This window comes from Podarcis raffonei, chromosome 7 (assembly GCF_027172205.1).
Source record: "Podarcis raffonei isolate rPodRaf1 chromosome 7, rPodRaf1.pri, whole genome shotgun sequence".
Taxonomy (NCBI): Eukaryota; Metazoa; Chordata; class Lepidosauria; order Squamata; family Lacertidae; genus Podarcis; species Podarcis raffonei.
The window spans coordinates 20,027,541-20,051,599 of record NC_070608.1 but is presented as its reverse complement, the minus strand read 5'-3'; the positions used below and the strand labels follow the sequence as shown (position 1 = coordinate 20,051,599).

The window sequence follows — 24,059 nt, the reverse complement described above, 5'->3', positions numbered from 1 at the left end:
CTGAGATAGCAACTTCTGCTTCTCAAACATAGGCAACAGGTGTCTGCCTGCTTTCATGAAAAATTCCAGAACTGCTTGGGTGGTGATCTAGGCATTGCTTATGCAGATTAATATATCAGTGGCTGCTTCTGAACTTTGAAATCCAAGTTTTAAGGGCACAAAACTCCTTTGATATGCTGAAGTCTCAGGGGCGAGGCAATTGTGTAAGTCCCGGCAGCCAGATGGGCTTTCCCTCCACCTACAAAGCTGGACTGTACTCCAGTGCATGCGATCAGGTTTCTTCCAGCCTAAGTGCAAAGAAGCCTTTCCTTTCCTGGTAATGAAGGGTCATTGCATCTATGCCAAACATCCAAAACTTTGAAGAGTGTGTCACATGGAAATATTGAGTTGTCAGATCAACTTGAAGCTGGCCTCACTAAGGAAAAAATGGGCAGTTGATTGCACAGGAATGAATTGCTCTAGTATGTATCGCTTAATTTAGCATGCTGAGCCAATCCTTGGGCTGTTTGTCAAAGCTGAAGGCAGCTGGAAAAACTTATATGGACTCCTGTTTTCCCAGGTTGCTTGCTTAGGAACTCATCATTCCATGTTTAACTTGCCACTTCTGAAATAGGGGCATTGGTGCTTGTGCTGAGGGCCAGCCTACATTTTACCTTTGTCGTGTAGATAAACGGAGGTAAGATTCCTACGTTAGATTTTGATGTGTATCACTGGCCGTATTTTTCAGGTTGGCTGCCATATCAAATGTGTTGGAGTGTATAAGCAGGGATGCGGGTGGCACTGTGGCCTAAACCACTGAGCCTCTTGGGCTTGCTGATCAGAAGGTTGGTGGTTCGAATCTGCATGACGGGGTGAGCTCCCGTTGCTCTGTCCCAGCTTCTGCTAATCTAGCAGTTGGAAAGCATACCAGTGAAAGTAGATAAATAGGTACCGCTGCAGTGGGAAGGTAAATGGCATTTCTGTGCGCTGTGGCTTCTATCACGGTGTTCCGTTTAGTCATGTTGGCCACATGACCCGGAAAACTGTCTGTGGACTAACGCCGACTCTCTCAGCCTGAAAGCAAGACGAGTGCCGCACCCCATAGTCGCCTTTGACTGGGCTTAACCATCCAGTGGTCCTTTCCCTTTCCCTTTATAAGCAGGATAGTCACCCATTACAGGAAATATGTAAGCATTTGTCAGTAATTACTTTAATGGGATTTAGTAGCAATTAATTTTATTTAGATCACAGCAATTTTTTTGAAAGAATCCTTTTTTCATTTCTATTACAGCAACACCTAAAAAATGTGCCCTTAATCAGTCTATTCCCCAGTTAATTTGCCCTCAGATTTAAATTGGTTCCCAAATCTTTAGTTATCTACCAACTAAATAGGTTAAATCTTAGTCCCAATACATAATTTCCCCAAAAAAGTGAATTGATTTCAGTTGTAAATAGTCTAGACTAGGGTCCCTGAATAATATCTTGGCCAATATAATGATTATTGTTTTTTGTTGTCCTGGTGGTTATATTACTTGGGTAATTAAACTCTGGGTTTTGTACATGAAGGATGTGTATGAATATTTGCTGAATATAAAATAATCAAAACCAGTGGAATTTGTTTCTTACATGCTTTAAGGGAATGTTGTTTGGCTACACTCTCTACTTGACCTACTCAGTCTCTTAGAAAAGAAAAAATGAAGTTTTAGAAAAGTGGCTTTTGTGGGAAGATGTGGAGAGGCAGACGTTGTCCTTTAATAAGAAAGTACATCTTCAGTGCATTGGTCTGAACGAGATATTTATTCCTTTTCACAGTCCCACCTAGTTAGTCATACATATTATTGTTTTACTGTGGGGTGGGGTTTTCTTTTGCCTTTGTGAATTGTCCAGAAACTTCCTCTTATGAGGACAGCTATATAAAGAAAATGAATTCAACAGTGTGACTAGAACCCCACAAACCTGCTCTCTCTGCCACAGTCATTGTAAGCAGAACTGGGCAAGGAATTTCCCCTGTGGTTTTAGCAGGATTTTATTAGGCTACCCAGAACCAGGGTGGTGGTTGGGAAATGAGCAGACAGCAACTTAAGATTGCAAAGTGGTCCTCATGCTCACTGATTACCTTTCCCTGAACCCCAGATGCCGTTTGCTCCAGTAGGACTCATTTTCAGTATCCTGAGTCTTAACTAAGGGCAGTGTATGACACCAGGAGGAAAGTTCAATTCAGTGCACACGTGTATTTACCCTTTGCATGAAAGGTCATCCTATATTTCCCACTTCATATCCATGTTTAAAATAAACCAGTTTCCTGTTCAGCTGCGAAACTCCTTGCATCTCTGTAGACAACTCACAAGCTTCCCAGGCCTAATTTACCTGAAGGTGGTAAAGACGAGGGCGGGTGCTGAATGCAGTAAGTGGTAATGAACAAGATCTTTGTCTTCTTTGGTCATGATAGGAACCCTAACTGCCCCTGTACAGTATGCTGCTTTGCTTCAAGATGAGCAAAAGCAATAACATTGGCAAGTGCGTAAACTATGGCTGTGGACCTCCAGATGTTGGGTGTCACCTGCCTTCCCTGACCACTGACCAGATGGGAGGGATCTGGCCCTCCAGATGTTGCTGAACTTTAAATCTCACCATCCCTGGATCCTTTAGATTGGAATAGGTAATGGTGAATTGCAAATACCCCCTTTTGAGAGAAGGACTGTGGTCAGGCAGCTGCAGGCAATCTTGGAGGACACCGCAAGGATTATTTAGATCCATCTCAATCTGGGTCTAGTCCTGGCCATGGAGCTAAGTTGCCCTTGGTTGCCTTGATGGAGAGCAGGATAGGGGGAGTGTGACTGGCTCTTGCTTATTGATCTTGATCATTTGATACCACCAGCAGGGAACTGGAACTGGGGGGTACTGTATTATTACATTGATTCCAATCCTACCTTCAGGACCAAGTCGGACAGTAGCATTGGTAGAGTGCCTTTCATATGGGGTACTGCAGGGGACTATCTTATCTCCAGCACTATTTCATATCTACATGAAGCGTTCAGAGCGGTCATTAGGCGTTTCAGAGCAAGGTGCTGATCACACTCAATTCTATTTCTCCATAATATCTGAATCGGAAGAGGCCGTGTTCAGGAGGTTACTATTAATATTTAAAGCCCTTAACAACTTGGGACCAATTTACCTACAATACCTTACCCAACATGTGCCCACTTGACTGCTTCAATGAGCCGAACTGAGACTACTACAGGTGCCGTGTAATGCCTGTTTTGCATTTGTAAGAACCTGATCGTTTAGTGTTGCATCCTGACTATTGAGATCACTGCTCTTTCCGGCACCTGCTAAAAACCAGCTTCTTTAGACAAGCCTACACAGATGCTTAGGAAGTTGAGGTAATTTTAATCTGTTTTAGTATTTTTGCTTTTGTATGTTTTAAAGTACAGTTGTACAGTTTTCTTGGTTTTCTTGTTTTATCCTCTTGAGGGTTCCCCACACACACACATTCAAGTGGTGTATACATTTCATGACACAAACCAACAGTGGGAGGGCCTAAGGTTACCATATCTTCCATTGAGCATGGCAGCCGGTGCTGCTGGGAATTGTAGTCCAACCACATCTTGTGGCCCTCAGCCCCTGGCTACACATTGTGTAATCCCTACTTGTTTTCTAACTGAGGTGAGCATCCAGACCTCTTGCAGTGATCCATGCCCAGCTAAATCAAAGACACCAGTTCAGTTTCAACATGCTTTACTTATAGCTTGTGATTATAAAGCATTCTTCTTCTTTTTCCTTAAAAGATTATTTAACAAGAAAAAAATAAGTTAGTACACATACATTTAAAATATTCCTTCATACACTTGTGTGACAACAGTACGTTCCGAGTAAGACTTCATTTAAGACTTTGAACAGACTTCATAAAATATATTCACAATCATATTTATAAACGTGGTTAATAACAAGATTCAAGACTCCCCACCCACCCACCCATCTACAATACCATTTTCCCCTCTCTTTTTAATTTTTGGTTTACGGTCCCCTTGTACACAGGATCAGTGGAATGCAGGGGGCGATTACATAATTAAAGCACCACGAAGAAGCACAGACAGACAATACATGCGAGGCTTATGTAAGCTGCCTTTGTAAGAGTGTACTTTCCCCTCCCATCTGAAAACAATTTGGTATCACAATCCACATATCCGACGACAGAACGAGAAGTGCTTAGCATGCTTCTTTTAAAAAATAAAAATAAAAATGCACTTGCGTTTACATTTAGCGGCAGAAAGTCTCTGTGCCACCTTCTTCTTCTTCTTCAGTTTCAAACAATGAACATGTTCTGAACTAAATATAGTGCAAATCAAACATTTAGGAGCAGGACGGACAGAACCCAACATTATATTCACGCAACCAGAACCACACCCACCAGAACTCAGCCTCTTGGCACAACTGTACAGGAGAATTCCCTCTAGGGTCGGACGCTGACGGGTACGTGGCGGAGAGAATTCAAGGCAACCAAGCAGCATCCTCGAAGCAATGCTCCGAAATTGTAGACAGGGTTAGTCCCTCCTCGCTGGGTACTGAACATCCACATTACCGTTGGCAGGATGGGAGCGGCTACGGCCAAAGCATCAACAAAGAAGCTGCTGCTCCAGTATCTTTTCACAACGCTCCTCTCGGACAACTTCGTGACATTCCCAAAGCCTTCGGCGTAACAGTCTGTGAAGTCCAGTTCCTTCATGACTCTGTTTTCGTAATACCTAGAATCCACAGCATCGTGTGCCGACTCCAGCGGGGATAAAAGGATAGCGGAATTCGGATCGCATGGAGTCAAGTCCACAAGCAAGTCTGTGATGCTTTCGAGACCAGATCCGTCGGATTCTTTCGAAGCTGAAGAAGGACTGATGGGGCGTCCCTCGTGCGCCTTGAATATGTTCTGAATCAGCTGCTCCATGCTTGAGCTGTACAGCAACACATCAGCCTGAACTGCCTGCTCCATTGCCAAACTATGGCTGTGGCTGTCATCTTCTTCTTTGGCGTTTGTGAGGTTTTTAACGAGATCCAAATGGTTTAAGGGGGAAGGTGTAAAGAGTTCGAGTGTGGCGTCCATCGCTGTCTCTTCAAATACATCGTTCCCATTGGCCACGTCGTCACTAAGCAATACACCGCTATCTGCCATATCCTCCACAGAGTGGTCTTCCATGAGCATGCTGTCAGCCATTTTGGAGTAGGCCGCACTTGGAGTCAAAGACTTATCAGGTGACCCACACACATAATCTAGGCTGTGATCCTCGTGACAAGAGCCGTTCTGTGCCATTTCCATGCTCTGGAGCAAGGTCTCCAGCTTCTTGTTCTGGATGTTGATGTCCACAAAATACTTCTGAATCCCTTTGTCTTTCTCAGCCAAGCTGTTCTTCATGGTTTCGATAACCTGCTTGAGTTGTTTGATCTCCTTCCTTGCTTCCTTCAAGGCAAGCTGGGCTTCCACCCGATGACACTCTTCTTCAATCCAGTCTTCCCTCATGCGGGCAAGTTGAGATTTGAGTTCCTTGATTTCTGTTTCTCTGAATGGAGGGCAAAACAAAACAAGGCATCATTTCCTGTGAGGAGAACCTGCCCTTTTGAGGTTACCAAGCTAGGAGGGAAAAGATATGGTGAAGATGATGCATGAAGGAAGGTAGAGGTTTTCTGCTTGAATCAGACATGGTCAGCTCATAGACATGGTTAACTTCTCTGGATACCGTTGGACTACAATTCCCATCATCTCTGACAATCATGGTGAGAGCACACCATGTTACCTACTCCTGTGGTAAAGAGATATCCATATATCAAGAAATAGGCTTTTATAACAGCAAAACTATTATATAAACCAGGGGTCAGCAAACCTTTTCAGCAGGAGGCCAGTCCACTGTCCCTCAGACCTTGTGGGGGGGCCGGGGAAAATGAACAAATTCCTATGCCCCACAAATAACCCAGAGATGCATTTTAAATGAAAGAACACATTCTACTCATGTAAAAACACGCTGATTCCCGGACTGTCTGCAGGCTGGATTTAGAAGACGATTGGGCCGGATCTGGCCCTTGGGCCTTTGTTTGCCTACCCATGATATAACTGTTTCTTAGGCCATCGATTGTCCTCATGTTTAAGCAAGAATGTTATGGATGAAACCCAATGTGGTGTGAATGAAAGTCCCCTTCAATTCCAGCCCCCCGCAATCTCCTGCCCCCTTCTTTCAAATCTGTTCTGGAGGGTTTCTCCAAGTCTCTGGGGCAGATTGGAGGGGGTAAAATCCGTCTTGCATCAGCCCCCAGCCAGCATGGCCAATGATCCAGGAAGATGGTAGCAATGTTTTGAAGGCCATCCATGCATTCACCCAGGGTAGCCAATGTGATGGACTCCTCGTTGTCAGGAATAAGAAGAGTTGTAGTCCAACAGTATCTGCAGGGAACCACGTTGGCTACCGCAGCACTAAAGCCGCTTAATGTACATGTTAAGCGAGCTTCACTGGGAAGGGCATCTGAAATCAGGGTGCCATCACTGAAAAGGCCCTGTTAGTAGAAACTCTTACCTTTCTTGCAGTCTGCTCTCAGATTCCTTCAGTTTTGTTTTCAGGTGCCTCACTGTAACTTCCTTTTGCTGCAGAGGGGTCAGATACTGCTCTGGGCTAGGTGGTTTGATGCCGTGGTTCTCTCCACAAGAGGTGTATCTTGCCGGCCGCCTACAACAGAAAAATGTTGTTGTGCCTGCAAATTTTAGATTTACATTCTGCTTAAGGCAAGAACCGGTGATTTAGGTTGCAATTCTATACAGACTTACCTGGGAGTAAGTTGCACTGAAATGGTTGTTCCCTTTTTGAAGCTGTTTTAAATTGCTGAGGTTAAATAACTGTCATTACTGATGATGGATGTATTTTAAAATCTTTTTTTCATAATGTGGTATGGCTCCTCTATTGTATTTTTGTGACTGCAAGTTGTTTTAAACTGCTTTTAATTTTGTGTTTTAATATTCAACCCACCCTGGTACCTTACGGTGAAGTGAGGTTATAATAAACAACAACAAACTTGATAATGATGATGTCACTATTTATTGGTGTGGTCAAGTTGTTTTTTAAAGGTTGCTTATGTCTGATGTTGGCCATCTTGGGCTTATTGAGGAAAGGTGGAATATAAAAGTATAAACTAACTCGTAATAAACAGTGCTACATCATGACATGTGTTACTGGGCCAGGTTTAAGGTTCTGAAAATTCAAGGTTAATCCCAATGTTCAGGGATGATGGGGGCTGCAGTTCAACACCTAGAGGGCAACATCCACGATATGGGTGGCATCACCAAAAAGGCCCTCCTACCTAAAAGGCCCTAGTAAGGCCTGTGCGCTGGATCCCAAACCAAATTGGGACGATCCTGGTTAACCTGGGATTCGGGTGCATAGGACTGAGGCGGCCCCAGATCTACTTGGAACAGATCAAGTCCATCAGAAGGATTCAGGGCTCTCAAAGCAAGGGACAGTGTGGCAGTGAGAAGAGAGGGGAGATTGAGACATGCAGGCAGTCTGCGTCTATCTCCCTGCCTCGACCATATATTTCATCAGGATATAAAACCCCAGGATTAAGCATATGGACCGAGGGGGGGGAGAGAAAAGGGGACCCACATTTCCTCTCCCTCTGCCTGACTGCATGTTTAACTAGGGTTTAAAACTCCACTTTTAAACATATGACTAGGAGGGTGGGGAAGAAGGAAAGGCACATGTGTTAAATGATAGTAATTGAGCCAACCATCAGTCTGACACTGGAGGCAGACTGTTGACAGAATGCATCTTTTTCTGGCTGCCTGTATCGCAGGCAGACATTGTCTCATCCACCATTCCAGTAAGTAAACGACAAAGCAACAAAAACTGCCTACAAATGATTTCAGAAATATCAGGAAGAATCCACAATTATGATGCTGTCAGAGGTCTTGGAACGCTTTTGGGGGTGAGAACCTGTTGTCATGCATGTGCTAATTAGTTTTCAGCACCTTCTAGAGATGTAGTTAATTCTGCTAAGTGTTTTCCAATAAAGTGGGCTGCTTTTCTGCATTTTCCCTGGAGCATCTTCCAGCAGGCTCCCTACAAAGCTGCCTGCAACTGGTGCCCAGACTGACTCCCCACCTGTAATGTAACCTGTGGTGTAAGGAAGCAGGGACAGGCCAGGACAAAGCACCACCAGCACTTATTTCATAGGTCAGTTGGTGGAGGGGGGGTGGAGAGAAGGAAAGGCACATGTGTTAAATGATAGTAATTGATATTTGCCAGTGTTAAATGATAGCAATTGCTATTTGCCAGTCCTCTGCATGCCAGACAAATAGGCTTTTCTTGGAGAGAACCTGCCCATCACGCTAAGCATGCATAGCCGAGCCCTGCTTTTATTTTGAAAAACTCTCAAGTCCCTTTATTATCACCAGATTTAAGAGCAAGCTTCTGACTCTCCCCCAGAACTCTTCATCAGACTGGATGTTCAGCAAAGCCAAGAGCAGCGGTTGAGGGGAAATGACTTCGTATTGAAGCCATAACGTCTGCATTGGTCAAAACTTTATTTTTGTTGCCAGGTCTCAGAAGGAGTGGCTTTGGGGGCATAGCTCTGGGGGTTGTCAGGAAGAATGCCTGCACTTTAGAGTTCACCACCACACCATTGCAATGTGGAAACCATAGTACAGTCTTCTGGTTGCTCATTGTCGTGAAAGAAGGAGTGAAAACATTTGCATGCTTGGTGAGCAGCACATGTGCTGCCAGGTGAGCAAATGATGCCTTTTGTTTTAACCCAGAAGGACCTTGGGAGTTTGATTGGCCAATGGCACAAGGAGAACTGTAACCATGGCTGCGACCCTCACATTAGGTACACAGGAGCTGCCATATGCTTGGTTAGACCATTGGTACATCCAGCTCATACTCTTCTAGTGTCCCTATTTTCCATGCACAGTTTCAGAACTGCGAAAGCCATCCTGGCTTCTGCTTTGATCCCAGAATGTCTCTATTCCCTTTCACCAGTGGGCTCAGGGAGGAGGATGAGCTGGCGCTTGTCTTGAGTGACAGGCTGCGAGGGAGCATCCTGTTGCCTTTCCATGGCCACCACTGCTGGCCTCCTCCCTTGGGCAGCTTGTAGCAGCTGCTGGGGGGCAGGCAGAGAGCAGGGCTACCCTGGGCAGGAAGAAAGAGTGAGCAGAGTGCAAGGAGTCTCGACCCTTTTAATTAAAAAATGCTTTGTGTGTCCACATTGAATCTTGCCTGTTTCTAAAATCTAAAGGTAAAGGTAGAGGGAGCCCTGACCATTAGGTCCAGTCGTGGCCGACTCTGGGGTTGCAGCGCTCACCTCGCTTTATTGGTTGAGGGAGCCGACGTACAGCTTCCGGGTCATGTGGCCAGCATGACTAAGTTATCTCACGCTTGGACTACTGCAACACGCTCTACGTGGGGCTACCTTTGAAGGTGACCCGGAAACTGCAATTAATCCAGAATGCGGCAGCTAGACTGGTGACTGGGAGTGGCCGCCGGGACCACATAACACCGGTTCTGAGAGATCTGCATTGGCTCCCAGTACGTTTCCGAGCACGATTCAAAATGTTGGTGCTGACCTTTAAAGCCCTAAACGGCCTCGGTCCTGTATACCTGAAGGAGCGTCTCCACCCCCATCGTTCAGCCCGGACACTGAGATCCAGCGCCGAGGGCCTTCTGGCGGTTCCCTCATTGCGAGAAGTGAGGCTACAGGGAACCAGACACAGGGCCTTCTTGGTAGTGGCGCCCGCCCTGTGGAACGCCCTCCCATCAGATGTCAAAGAGATAAATAATTACCTGACATTCAGAAGACATCTTAAGGCAGCCCTGTTCAGGGAAGTTTTTAATATGTAATGCTGTACTGTTTTTAACACTGATTGGGAGCCGCCCAGAGTGGCTGGGGAAACTCAGCCAGATGGGCGGGGTATAAATAATAAATTATTATTATTATTATTATTATAAGCTGCTTCTGACGAACCAGAGCAGCGCACGGAAACGCCGTTTACCTTCCCGCCGGAGTGGTACCTATTTATCTACTTGCCCTTTGACGTGCTTTCAAGCTGCTAGGTTGGCAGGAGCAGGGACCAAGCAACGGGAGCTCACCCTGTCATGGGGATTCGAACCGCCGACCTTCTGATCAGCAAGTGGTTTAACCCACAGCGCCACCCGCGTCCCTTCTAAAATCTAAAATCTACCAACGAATAAAACAATAAAATAAGAGGTTTTTCAGGATAGTGGAGGGTGTGTGTGCTGTGTCCTATTGGTGGTGGAAATGCTCTGTGGGGGACCAAAAATGGGAGGTTGAGGAGGTTCAGTGGTGGGGGAGTGAGAAATGACTGGCAGAAGCTCTCCAGGCAGGGCACATTCCAGGCCCTTCCTGGAGCTGCCAGGGATCAAATATGAGACCTAGTGCATGCAGAACAGGCATTCCACCACTGATCTATGCCCTTCCTGGACATCGTATTTCCTGGAGCATACTTAAGTGCTCTAGACGGAGCAGATAGCAAGCAACACCCATTTGCCTCTAGTAAAGACATCAAGTGAAGAAGTGGCCACACAAAGGTCAGGAGGGTCACACATCAAAGGACACCACACGATGCGACAACACCAGAGGCTCTTTTTGCAGCAGCTGCAGGTCAAGGCAATGGCAAGCAGGGTTAAATTCTATACTATCCCACAACAGGGTTGTATAGAAGAAACATTATTGTAGACTGTCGAGTTAGCAAGGAATACGCAGCCTTTTGCTAAGCTTCTTCCCTCGGAGGGAAATTAATTGGTTTAGCGGGTGCGCTGATGGTGTCATCACTGCCACCACACCTGTTCAAATGCCTAAAGGATGTCACTGGAACGCCTAGAGAATTTACGAGCCTGATGTACCATGTAACGAAGAAAATCTTCAGTTACAATTGGAGATTCTGATGACAGCTGAGAACGGAGGGGGGCTTAGGTGATTGGCAGGGCAGAGAGAGGAAAAAGCTGCGAGAAGCTCACTTGCCTCAAAATGGGGCTGTTATCACTTCCCTTGTATGAGCCTGAATTGCTGCTGCTGGCCGAAGAAGCCTCATAATTCGGGTGGGTGCTAATGGGACTCAACTGATTTTTGCACAGCATTGACAGGAAGTCCTTTTCGCGGGACGTGGTAGGAGGGCTAGATCCAGACTTGTAGGACAAGGCTCCGTTATTCCGTCCGTGGGGACCCCGGCTGGAGTAGACAGCAAAAACAATGTGTTATAGGGCACAAAGGAAATATACATCAGAGTTACAATCAGTCAGCTGTATTAATCTGTTTAAAAGCCTCTTGGTTGGTGGGAAAAGGTATCCCAAATTAATTGGGCAGGGCATCCATTTTTTAAATGTTGCTTTTAAAAAAATAAAATAAAAATAATTAAAATTGCATGTACAGTGGTACCTCGGGTTAAGAACTTAATTCATTCTGGAGGTCTGTTCTTAACCTGAAACTGTTCTTAACCTGAGGTACCACTTTAGGTAATGGGGCTCCTGCTGCTGCTGCACTGCCGCACGATTTCTGTTCTCATCCAGAAGCAAAGTTCTTAACCCGAGGTACTATTTCTGGATTAGTGGAATCTGTAACCGGAAGCGTCTGTAACCTGAAGCATCTGTAACCCAAGGTACAGCTGTAGTTGTCACCACTTTCAAAGAGGTATCCTTCCACTCTACATAAGAGGGAAAGTTCATTTAAAGGCAGTGATTTCTGGGGCACACAAGCATCTTCCAAAACAGAGGTGGAGAACCTTTATGGCTCCAGATATCCCTGACTACTGGCCATGCTGGCTGGTGATTATGAGAGTCCAACAACATTTGAAGCGTCCAACCTAACAGCAATGGCTAGAATGCTCCTTTCTTCACAGCTATTGTTTTTATCCATTTGCAAACCTATGCAGATTTAATCACCTGATTGACCGGCTAAACCTCACGCAATGAATCAGCTTCAGATTTCTTTAACTGGGTGGTAGCTCTAATATGTATTATCTACTAATAGTGCACGTTTACTAAAAATAGATATATGCACATGCACGCTCTCCCATTTCTGTGATGCAATAGCCACTGGAGATGTGATCACCGCTGTATTGATGTCAAACCATAATTACAACTGCAATCCCATGCACACCTACTTTGGAGTAAGCTCCACTGAACTCCACTGGGCTTATGTCTGAGTAGACATATATAGGATGGCACAGTAAATTTCACGCAAAGGGCTCATTATGATAGATTCAGTCAATCTGAATTTAACACCTCTGATTAAAGCAGCCTTTAGCTGCCTCTTAACTAGTTTTAGTCCTATAAAGACCTGCAATTGCTATAGTTGTCACCAGGAAACTCAGGAGACAAGTTCAATAAATCTACTGCTGGAGAAATAAAAGTATTATTACTGTCCATGGAAGTAATTCAAAGGCTAAAGAAAGAGAAAATAGATGTCTTACATATATTTGCCTTTACTTTTCATCTTCAGGCTTTTACCATGATGTTGTAAAATTGCTACTGTCCCAAACCTATTTACCCTGTTTAGATGTTTATCTTTCTATACTCATCACCCTAATTTAAATGCTTTTTAAAACATCAACTTTTCTATCTACACATTGTAAATATTGCAAAATGAAGCTGGAAAATAAGAGGGCATAGCGTCTGAAAACCTCAATTTCTAGGAGAACATACTGTAAAAGCCATGTTTATTGTTTTACTTTCTAAGAACTTTTCACTCCTTTTTTATTATTATTTAAGAGAGATAGCAAAATTCAAAGGATCTTCACCACTGTATCTGCTGACATGGGATCTACCCAATGTGTGTGGGGGGAGGGGGGAATACAAATTAGGTTAATAGTATAAATGGAAATTAGCAGCACGGGAAGTCTCTAAAGCAGGCTCTGTCAAACCTGTTGTTCACCTCCTACTGGACGTAAAACAAACAAACAACCCCAAAACCGTTTCTTTTAAAAAGATCAAAGGCGGCAACAGCTGAGAGCAGAAGGGGGGAAAGTCAGAGGAAGCGCAGGAGATACACCGCAAATCACGAGGCAGAAAGCTCTGAATTTAGAAAGCTTTTGAACTGGTTTTCCTTCTCTCTTTGCATGGAACACTTTATACAGACCAGATGGCGGAATGAGTTGTGCTGCAGCAAGGCAGCATCCCAAGGTTGTGGTTGGCTTAGCTCCACTCTGATTTGCCTATGTGGACACAATGGAAAGCTGTCGTGGATGCTAGACAGCTGTACTGGACTGATACGCTGAGCAAATCTCTCACAACTGCACCTTGCCCTTGCACAGGAACCAAAACCAAATAGTATATATATATTTTTAAAGACTAAAAAAATGTGGCAAGTGGAGGAAAACAGTAAAAGAGGAAGAAAAAAAACCTGTTTGCATTTTGCACACATGGCGCAGCAGAGATATTTTTGGCAAGTGTAATATGCCTTGTTGGCTCAAAGGATGTATTTGAAAAGGATATTTTATGGAGCTTGAGCGAGGGGATTTTAAGGCTTGGCTCTGTGGTTTCCCCCTCTTCACTTCCTTGCTCAAATAACTTTTTTTTCCTTTTTCTTTTTTAAAAGATCATTATAAATAGCTTTAACTCAAATATCCTAGGGTGCAATTGTTTTAGGAGAAACTGCATGAAGGTGACCAAGTTACTTGTGCGACTCAAGTTAATCCAGTTCCCAGTTCCAGCAAATTTGTTTCATTATGGTATCAAGCTTCTTTCAGTGGAGAATTTTGTTAGAAGGAGGGGAAAGTGGATTTTACTTTATTTTATTGTCTAAAAGAGGGGCATTTATGGCATTTTTATCCTGCCTCTCCTCTGAAGAGTTCAGGGCAATGCTCTTCTTTGCAAAATGTCCCCCACAAGCTGTCTCCCTCACACACAGTTCCAGGTATATTTAAATTATGGAGCTAGAAACCTGCAGGAGGAAGGAGGATAACAGGGGTTGATTCTGAGTGGGGTAAATGGCCAGTGGAAAAAGGATGGAGCATTTGCCAACCCACACTCAAAATCACAGCTTCCCAAAGTTGCTTTTCAAGTTAAAAAATAAATAAACCCTCAGCGAGCCTCAAGGGAGTTCAGAAACTTTCACTTTGATTTTAAATTAATTGCAGCTTGCAGCAGCATCCAAACTCTGGCCCGTGAATAATCCTAACTATAGTTAGTGGAAATGAGCCAACTTCAGACTATGAAGTCTATGAAGTCCACTTGTTTCAACTAACCATAGTCAAGGTGAACCACATTCCAGGTGGATCTTAGGCAAGTCAATCGAAAAATTGAATTATTTTTTTTTGGGGGGGTTGCATTTTTGTAAAGAAAATGCTCAATGACTTTCGGGGTGTCCTGGTTTTTACTTTTTGAAATATGGCATCCCTAGAAATGTGGAAGCCCAAGACTTGGTGGGGCTTGTTTTCATAGCTGTAAGCAAGGATAGCAGCTTGTATGTTTTGAGCATATGGGAGAGATGATGTTCGTTGCATTGCCAGGGCAGAGCAAATTGTTCTCAGGAGCTCCTGTGATTAACCAGGAATGATTTATTAGTTATAAAATGTTCTGTAATGAACTAGAAAAAGTCATATTCTGCACAACTTTGCCATAGTGGGGGTATATATAAAAACACACCATACGTACATGCTTTTAAGAAAGAGTTAGTTGCTAGTTGTATTGATATATTGTCCAAAACCAGTTGGAAGTTCATATAATGATATCAGTTTCATAGTTTTTGACCTGGCAATATATTGCGAATCATGATGTGTGTTAGGGCTGGGTGATATATCATCTAAAACCAGTTTCAAGTCCATATCATGATATTGGTTTCACCATTTTTGACTTGGCAATATATTGTGAATGTGCTATGCAAAAGTCACAATGTGGGGAAAAAACTGCAGCCAGCCAATGCCTCTACATTGCTCCATCCTTATTATAGACATCGTAATATATCAGTATATTGCAATGTTTAGCTGGTGATATATCTCAAAGCTGAAAATCAGATCTCACCCAACCCTACATACTAGATCATGATCTCATGATACACACATGGAGACTGCGCACTGCAGAATGTAGTAAATTGCCCTAAGTGAAGTCTGCCATAAAGCAGTACGGCTGCAAAAGAAACTTCAGTGCCCATCCACTCTGTTGCTACTGTTTTTCCAAATCTTGTATCTTCTCGTTTAAGTTTGAACTCCCTCCTGCAATGCCATCTGGGGCCTCTGTATCCCTAGGACCTTAGGGATACAGTCCTCCTCTAGCCCTTTCCAGATGGCCTGACCCTCTGACTCTGCCAGAGTCTCTTCTCCCTGCTCTGTGACACAAGGCAAGTTCAGCCAATCATCAGAGGCTCCCGTAGCCTTTAGTATGCAACAACAGAGGTATTACACCAGTGTCACAACTTTTCAACTGACTGCAAAGCCCATGCTACACTGGCAAAACATTACTGCCAAAAATGTGTGCTGACCAGAGAGGATGAAGGTTAATTGCTATGACAGGGTACAGTTAAGGGACTATACGTCCAGCTGCTTCCCCAATTTTGAATCCTAATTGTGTTTTTTTTATCTGCTTCGCTTGCTTGCAAAATGGAATGTGTTGAATACTGAGGAACAGCCTCTTTTGTGGCATACTTAGAACATTGAGATCAGGTATGGGGAACCTGGAATCCTTTAACTCCCATCATTCCCGACCATTGGCCCATTCTGGCTGGAGCTCATAACTCTAGAGTTAAAGTTCCACAACACCTAGATAGTTGCCTATCCCTCATGTAGAGATTTGCCTGGCTGCCTCCTTATTGTCTTTTAGACAGAAGCAGAAAACAATTCTATTCCACTGCTGTTTTTAAATGACTTCTGCCTTTTATGATTTGCCATTAAATTTAGAGGTATCTTTTCTCCTCATCCCTGTCCTTTAGCCAGTTCTCTGCAGCTGAGCAACATTCAACAGGTGTTGAACCCCCACATTTTATGATTGATGTAAACAGATTTTATCTTGTTTGTAGCCTTGCCGTGCACTGCTTAGACACGATGGTATTAAGCCAGGCATGTCCAAAGTCCATTTTGGGGGCCTAATCCAGCCCCTGTGGCAGTCTATCTCCTGGGGTAAAATCCTAAAAAAAGCTCAACAACTTTGGTTGGCCCTCACGCATATTCATTTCATCAAATCTGGCCCTCTTTGAAAAAAGTTTGGGCACCCCTGGAAGCAATATCTCTGCATTAGATATCAGCCCTCACCTAGATGTCAGATTCTGGTTTGTACCACAAAACGCATTTGCAACAACATGAGGAGACAGAAATGAATTGAGGGAAGGCTCCTGGTCAACCTCCACCTCCAACTTCTATCCTCCACACCCAAACCAAAACAAGCCGATCTTCAACAGAAGCGACATTCACAGGCTGGGAGTTGGGCAAAGATGATGTTGCGTACTTGCGAGAAAAAGATGACCTCTTGCTTCCAGCAGCAGACATGTGGACTTCAGGAGCTGAGATGCTGCCTGTACTGCTTGAGGAGCTAAAATCAGCTTCGCTTCCTGGAAAAGGAAAGGGAAGAGTAAATGTCTGATGGAAACCGTAGCTCAAGGATTGATGTGGTGAATCACTGCCATCCTTCCTTGCCTCTCCCACTGGAATTTGGAAACCAAGCCTGCAGTTTTGCAAAATGTTAAGGGTGGATCCGTTTCAGCTTCTTCACATTTCCTCAAAACTGACGAGCCAAGAAAAAGGATGCAAACGTTATTCTGGAATTTTTTTAAAAGCTTGGCTTTTACAATATAGACATTTTGAAACAGCCGAGATCTACTTTTCCACCAGGTCTACAATAAGTATAGGCTGACTCTAGCATTCATTTCCTTTATTATTTGAAGTATACCACTTCTCCAAAAAAAAGTCCACAGCGGTTTACAAATACAAGCTTAAAACACATAAGACCAATAAGAAACAAAAGTACACAAGAAGAAATATCAAAATTCATCTTCCAAGGCAGGATGAGGGCCTTTGACCATCTGAGGCCTGCACACCAACTAGAGCTTTGGTAAACCTTGTTGTTAGATTACTGCAGTGCAGTGTACATGGGGGCTGCCTCCGGAGACTATTCAGAAACTCTGTTTAGCTCAAAATACATCTGCATATTTATGGGCAGGACCGCTTGGTGGAACACCTCTCACCGGTTCTAAACGATCTTCCCTGGTTACTGGTCCATGTATTTCCTTCTTTCTTTTCGCCATTTATTGAACAAAAAAAAAAAGGAAAAAAAGCGGGAATAAACATTTTAAAAAATATATACAATTAACATAGCTCAGTTGGTGGGGTATGAGACTCTTAATCTCAGGGTCGTGGGTCTGATCCTCACACTGGGCAAAAAGATTCCTGCATTGCAGGGGGTTGGACTAGTTGACTCTCATGGTACCTTCCAACTCTATGATTCTAAGAAGGAATAAGATGCTAAATATGTTCCAAGGTGTGAAGTAATTTGTTGGTGCAGATTCCATTCATTTTGGCAGGAACAGCACTAACCAACTGTCTTGCTGGATCAGTTTCAGAAAACATCTGAGACATGCTGCTAAATGGCTTGTTATCTGCAAATGCCATAGCTGCAATCCAGTTCAGAGTAATAATAACAACAACAACAACAACAACAACAATAACAATAATAACAATAACAATAATAATTTATTATTTATACCCTACCCATCTGGCTGGGTTTCCCCAGCCACTCTGGGCGGCTTCCAACAAAACACTAAAATACAATAACCTATTAAACATTAAAAGCTTCCCTAAACAGGGCTGCCTTTAGATGTCTTCTAAAAGTTTGGTAGTTATATTCGCATGGAGAGCAATCCTATGGCCCTGGGGCCACAGGGACACTGGGAATACTGCCACTGCTATAAAACAGAGATGGGGAGCCTCCAGCCTGCATTTCAGGATAGAGAGGGATCTGTCAGAGTGAAGAAACTAGTCTACTGTATGAAAGGTAGAGTCGTTGCCCAACCCACATTTGTCTCTGGCCCCACCCACCACCAGTATGTGGCCCCAGGAAGTGAACGTGGCCCTCACTCTCAAAAGGGTTCCCGTCCCTGTGGCAAAAAGTTTGCAACCAGCGCCTCAACACTGGTAAGGGCAAAGGGGAAATGTTCTGAGGGCATGCCAAGAGAGGCTGTGGGTCTGCAGTATCCCAAGCCCTTCTCTTCCCCCAGCCCCCAACACATAAACACTGGAAAGTAATGAAGGCCAGCCCTGGAGTCTGTGAGGTTTAATTCCCTCCCATTGGAATGAATAAGGGGGAAACTGTTTAAAACAAACACACACACACACACACACACCCAGAAGGGTATATGAAAAGGGGGGGTCAATCTGCCTTTAGCTCTTCCTCCTCCTCTCACTTCTGGATTGCTCTTTCCTATATGATTGCTGAGAAGTAAGGAAGTCCCACAGTGTTCCCACTTTCATGCAACCGCACATGGGATCTGCATACCCTCCAACATGTTGCAGAGAAAAATCGGGGTGTGCATCTTTCGGGGCTGCACTCTTGTGGAAGCCAGGTGACTTGCGCGAGAGAATGGCCCTCCCAAACAGGCATCTCTGGAGGATGTGCTCTTGTGGGAGCCGAAACAGAACATCCCAGGATCCAGTCAGAAGCCAGATGACTTCTGTAATTCTGGGATGTCCCACTCAAAGCTGGACAGTTGAGGGGTATGGGTTTTGAGCTTTAAATCTCTCTCACTTTGGTAGGGTTTTAAACATGCATAAAGATGTACTTCAGGGATAGGGAACCTGTGGCCCTCTAGATATTGTTTAGATGACAAACACCTTAATCTCTGGCTGTAGGCCATTTTGGCTGGGAGATAGAGTCTGAAAACATCTAGAGGGACACAGGGTCCCCCATTTCTGATGTACCTGATAGAAGAAGTAGTTCTAGTCCCCCTCAATTCTCCATCTTTAGACTTATTATGACATTTTAAATATGGACTTGGTGTCTTCTACAACAATGGGGGGGATGTATTGTGGGGCCAAAAGGAGGAGATTTCAGCAAAGGAGGTGAGAGAAAAAATGGAAGTAAACAGACGAGCTGTAAAACCATGCTCCAGGTCAACCTTTTCCACCTACTAAAATCAACGGCAGATTGTGTGGAGTGCTCATGGCACCGGTTACATATTTTTGTTGGCTCAGTGTCATCACAGCTAAGTGAAGGGGAAAGAGGAAGTTGCTGTACTTCCAAACAGTATTGCTGTCCCAGGGACTGCGTCACATTCATGTCTAATTCCAAAGAACTGCAACCGAGATTGGACGGCAGGCAAATCTCCCTGCTAGGAATACACACTATGAACAGAGGTTCTTGTATGAAATCGCAAGTTCACTCTGTTGAAATTGAGCAGGGCTCTTCTATGGACCACAACTGGAGGTGGTGTGTGCTACCTTCAACTTTGTTGCGCGACGGCCTCTCTTGCCAGTTTCAAGTAGGCAGCTGCTGCAAGCATATAAGGACATTTTAACAATAACAGATGTACTTAGGAGCTATTCCAAGCCATTTCAAGCCAAGTACTTTTGTAGCTGGGCTGTATGCCGACAAGTTAATAAATAATCTAGTCCATTTTTTTCTTTTTCTTTTTAAAGAGCTGAGCGCTTGGAACTAGCAATGGGTGAATCTGTCAGGTTTAGTTTAATCTCGGTTCCTCATCCTAACCCCCACAACCTTAAATTCAATTCTCTGCATTTCCACATCAGTCTGTGATATATCGTGTCCTCTCTAAAAGAGGGCATGTGTTGTGGTGAGACCTGGAGACGGACCTCCTGATTGTGGGTGGGTCTACTGGATAGCCACAACACCCGATTGGTAGGTCCCTCGTTGCTGGGTTTAATCGGGCCAATGGGGTGCAGTCTAAATGGATCGAGCGACCTATATGCACGTGTCCCAGAACTTCCTCTTTCGGCTTGTGCATCGGAACACCTGCCCACCTCTCCCTAATTTTAGGGCATTTTACAATTGACCTTGCTGTGCCGTTGTGTGTCATCTGTCGTTGGGACAGGGGCACAGCAGGAATTTTCCCCACTTGGCTGCTTGGCTGTAGCCATTTGGGTTTCGCCTGCCACATAGCAATTCGTCACAACTTGTAAGGTTGCGGATAGGCACTGACCTATGATAGAGCTCTGGGTCAGCGCTACCTGCAAGGATGTAAGGAGCTAGTCGAACCAGAGCCTATGCAACCACTCACTTTTCTGTAATCAATAAAGTTGTGGCCTAAATTCTGCCAAAAACCAAAACTAAAATTTGAGTCAAATATGTCTTTATTTAGGGGGGAGGTCTCTGGGTCTGAACACACAAATATTTTTAAAGTCCTCATTCATCAGCGTTTCGCTGCTAATTGCTCCTAATAAACACTTTTTTTGGCAAAGCAATTTACATACATATGTATGTATGCATGTATGTTACTGAATGCAGTTGAAGTAGTGTCTGGGATTACAGGTGGCTGAAGACCTTTGACTATTTCTGTAGCAGAGACCCTGTCTCCAGCCTGCAAGAGGCATCAAACCAAGGGGAGCTTTTTAGCCACTGTGTGCTCCAAAGAGAAGTACAGTATTCAAAAACACTGTAAGCACTGGGTGCTTCTGTTTCAATTTAAGTCACTTCGAAAGAAGATATCAGAGCACTCCAAATCATTGCCCATGTGCAGGCACAGAAAATAGTAGATCTAGCTGAAAGGCATGGAGAAACTGTTGCAAGGTAATCCTAATTATTATTATTATTATGGTATAATGGTATAATTAGGTTGCAAGATCTTAGAAGGGGCGTAGCTGAGAGGGGACATGGCTATGGCTACCATGAATTGATCCTGCACTTCTGAATTTGCCACTACATCCCTGATCTCCTCTCTATTGGTATTCCACCATCTCTTTCTGCTTAGCTCTACCCTAATTCCCATTCTCTGCTCATTTTATATTGTCTCAAAGACAGAACACAGAAATTGGCGTTTATATATATGGTGGCAAACCCAATACACAGCCCCACCCAGGCGCCCACTCACAAAAGGTAACTTTCAGCTTCAAAAAACAAACAAAAACAAAAACAAAAAACATCTCTAGACTCATCATTTCACAGTATTTTAATATTCACCAGTGGCTCCTTCAACACGAAATGGAAGATACCCAAAACAGTGTCTATCTCATTGCTTACATTTCAGAGGGTGTATTTACTTAAGCTTTCAGAAAAAGGTGAAAGTATATCACTGTACAAAAAACACACAAAAAAACAAGAGCACATTTTGTGGAGAGATGTGTGTATTTTATGCCTTCTGTGGAGTATAGTTTCGTGCAGGCGTATCCATGGAGACAGATCCTTTAATAACTCCTCAAGTTAGCAGGTCAAGTAAGCAAAGCTATCCAGCTCCATGGCAACAGACTTGAGATGAACGGGGAGCCTATCAGCAAATGAGCAGCATCTCCTTCTCTCTGGGGAAACTGCACAGCACATTATCGCGATGCGCAGGCTGGCTTGCCAAAAGGGGCACTACCCATTTCAAGAAGGTGCAAAGGAAAACAAAGGACTGAACAGGAAGCCATTGCCTTAAGGCTCACTGCATGTAAGGACCCAGACAATGCTGTTTGTTAGGAGCAACTGGTGGTAGACGCAGCATCATTCTGCAAAATACAGTAACTGGGAAGAGGCAAATTGATGTTAGAAAATGCATATAGCTCTGAATATCTGTCCATCTCATCTTAGAGTCCTTCACTTGGGGGTTGTTCTGTTGCCTTTAGGACCAATGTCATTCCATCTAGCAAGACATATCCCTCAGGGTGGCCACTTATGATTCAGCAGTTAAAAAAGCAGGGGAAGTAAAAGGGGACAGAAATTTGCATGCAATTTGCACATGCTAATTTATATCTACGTAGGTACACAAGGCGCTGCCTTATATTGAGTCTGACCTTTGCTCTATCCAGATCAGTATCTCCCAGGATGTCAGACAGGGTTTTCTCCCAGTCCTACTTGGGGATGCTAGGGATTGAGTCTGGGGCATTATTCACGCAAAGCTATGGCCCACGCCCAGAAAGATGCAGCTGTATGGTATGTAGATGCAACTCTAGGAATTGTGCCTATGGTATAAGGGATTTTATCAAGAATGGGTTGTATTTGGTTTGAGCAATAGTCTGGAGGCAGAATTAAAGGGAATCAGACCTTGAAGTACAGCATGTGGGAAGCTACATGAAATTTACAATTGGCTATGTAATTGATTTGTATTTGAACTGGTATTGCTATTTGGTATTAATATAATATGGCACATATTGGATTTTTGTAATTGAAAATTAATCAAAATTATTTAACAGAAAAAAATAGAAACTGTGCCTGTAATTTAAATAGAAATGCAATTCATCTTTCCATTGGGGGAAAGACTGAAGGCAGATGGGTGATGTGCCTGCTCAGTGTGCTATCAAGGTGCTTAGCACTGATAGGCACATTCTTCTGGTTCTACATCAGAGGTGCACCAGATAACTCTTCAGGTAGAGGACGGTCCTCTGTAAATTAGGCCACATGGCCACCCTAGTACCAATCCTGTCAAGTATTGCCACATGTGTATATTCGGAGCCCAACTTCCGTTGGGGAAAGAGAAGACAAGCTGTTAAGCATCACACTAGCATCCTGGAGGCAACAGCCAAAAGGCAGAACTGAAAAAAGTGGTGCTCTTGAATTGAAACAAGGGGTGTTTACATTTCGCCTTCAGTGTGTGGAAAATCTTGGGCACCTGTGTGGGCAAACCATCGAGCGGTTCACTTGTACAGCTATTTGCATTTAAAGTTCCACGAATGTACAGCCTGCATACCTCTGTACACAACAGTTGAGCTGTACAAATAAATAAACAAGTGTATACTGTTCTACACAAGCATTTGTACATATGAAGAGATACCTTGTCCTTGTGTTCAGTGTCATGTATGAACAAATAGAACTGGACTTGTAGGATGAAATTAAGTGAGCCAGAGCAAATGACAGCAAACAACAAGACACACATAGATATAAATGTGCCTTCTCCCAAATTTCCCTTCTGCAGAAGAGCAAAGACAGTTGCTATAAAATAAGTGGCAACAGAAGTAACTGGTAAGATCATCAACCCCCTTTTCCATGGAACTGAAAGCAGGGCCAACATTTTTTTCTGCTCAAGAACAAATGAAGTGGAAAACACACACACAACCTCTCAAAAAACACACACACACACAACACACACACACACACACACACACAACCTTTCTCAGTATCAATGGTGAAACAGCATAAGCCTATCTTCAAAATCTAATCTCCAGTAAGAATGGACTAAGCAGCATTTTCACTTTGACAATAGGTCAATGCATAACTGTTATCCCAAAAGCCACTCAACCATTCCCATGACAAAGGCACTATTCAACTTAGCACATTCTGTATCTTTGTCCGAACAGCAAACACATTATTCCCCCCAATTTGCTGATCTTTGCAGCAAAGTGAGAACAAAGAGCAGCGATCCAAGCAAAACATTACAAATGTCATTTTTATAAAACACTTTGCCAAGCATGTTTTCCTCCAAGAAGAGAGTATTATACTTTTGGATGAATGTGAAGTATCATGCTTTGTGTGACTTCCTACAGATCACAAGCTCTTCCTGCAAAGTCATGTCCGTGTCTCTTAAACAGGAAAGCATTAAATGCCAATCAGTGTGCTTTAAAGTGATTGGTCAACTCATAATTTTTTCATTCTGTTTGGAGAGGCCAATGGAGCTGTAGTACCAAGCTATGTCTCAAAACTCACACATCAAAGTCCAAATCCTAATAAATCAGATGCGGGGAACCTTTGGCCCTCCAGATATTGCTGAACTGCAGCTCCCATCATCCCAAGCCATTAGCCACGTTTCCTGGGGGCTGACGGGAGTTGTAGTTCAGCAACATCTAGAGAGTTTCCCCAAAGAGGGAGAAGGCTGTGACGCAATGCAATGCAACTGAGCTGAATGGGACTAACTTCCCTGCAGACAGGGATAGCATTGTGCTGTAAATCTCAAGTAATTCTAGCTTAATCACACATTGATTGACTTTGCGCTGAATAGTGTGAAACCAAGAAGAAAAGCCATTAAACATAGGA

General features: G+C 43.8%; 1 protein-coding gene across 4 annotated transcripts in view; it reads right to left on the bottom strand.

Moving 5' to 3' along the window:
- Positions 1-3,556: 3,556 nt before the first annotated feature.
- The window catches only part of SYBU (syntabulin), a 44,056-nt gene continuing 23,553 nt past the window's right edge, over positions 3,557-24,059 (bottom strand). The window contains exons 4-7 of one of the 4 annotated variants that reach the window (XM_053395423.1): positions 16,398-16,500; positions 10,987-11,193; positions 6,534-6,683; positions 3,558-5,528 (exon numbers count right to left, since the gene is read on the bottom strand). In XM_053395423.1, coding sequence (XP_053251398.1) covers positions 4,433-5,528; positions 6,534-6,683; positions 10,987-11,193; positions 16,398-16,500 — 1,556 coding nt within the window. In that variant the 3' untranslated portion in view covers positions 3,558-4,432. Of the gene's footprint in view, positions 5,529-6,533; positions 6,684-10,986; positions 11,194-16,397; positions 16,501-24,059 lie in introns of all 4 variants that reach the window. The other 3 variants (XM_053395424.1, XM_053395426.1, XM_053395427.1) reach the window with 3 other exon arrangements.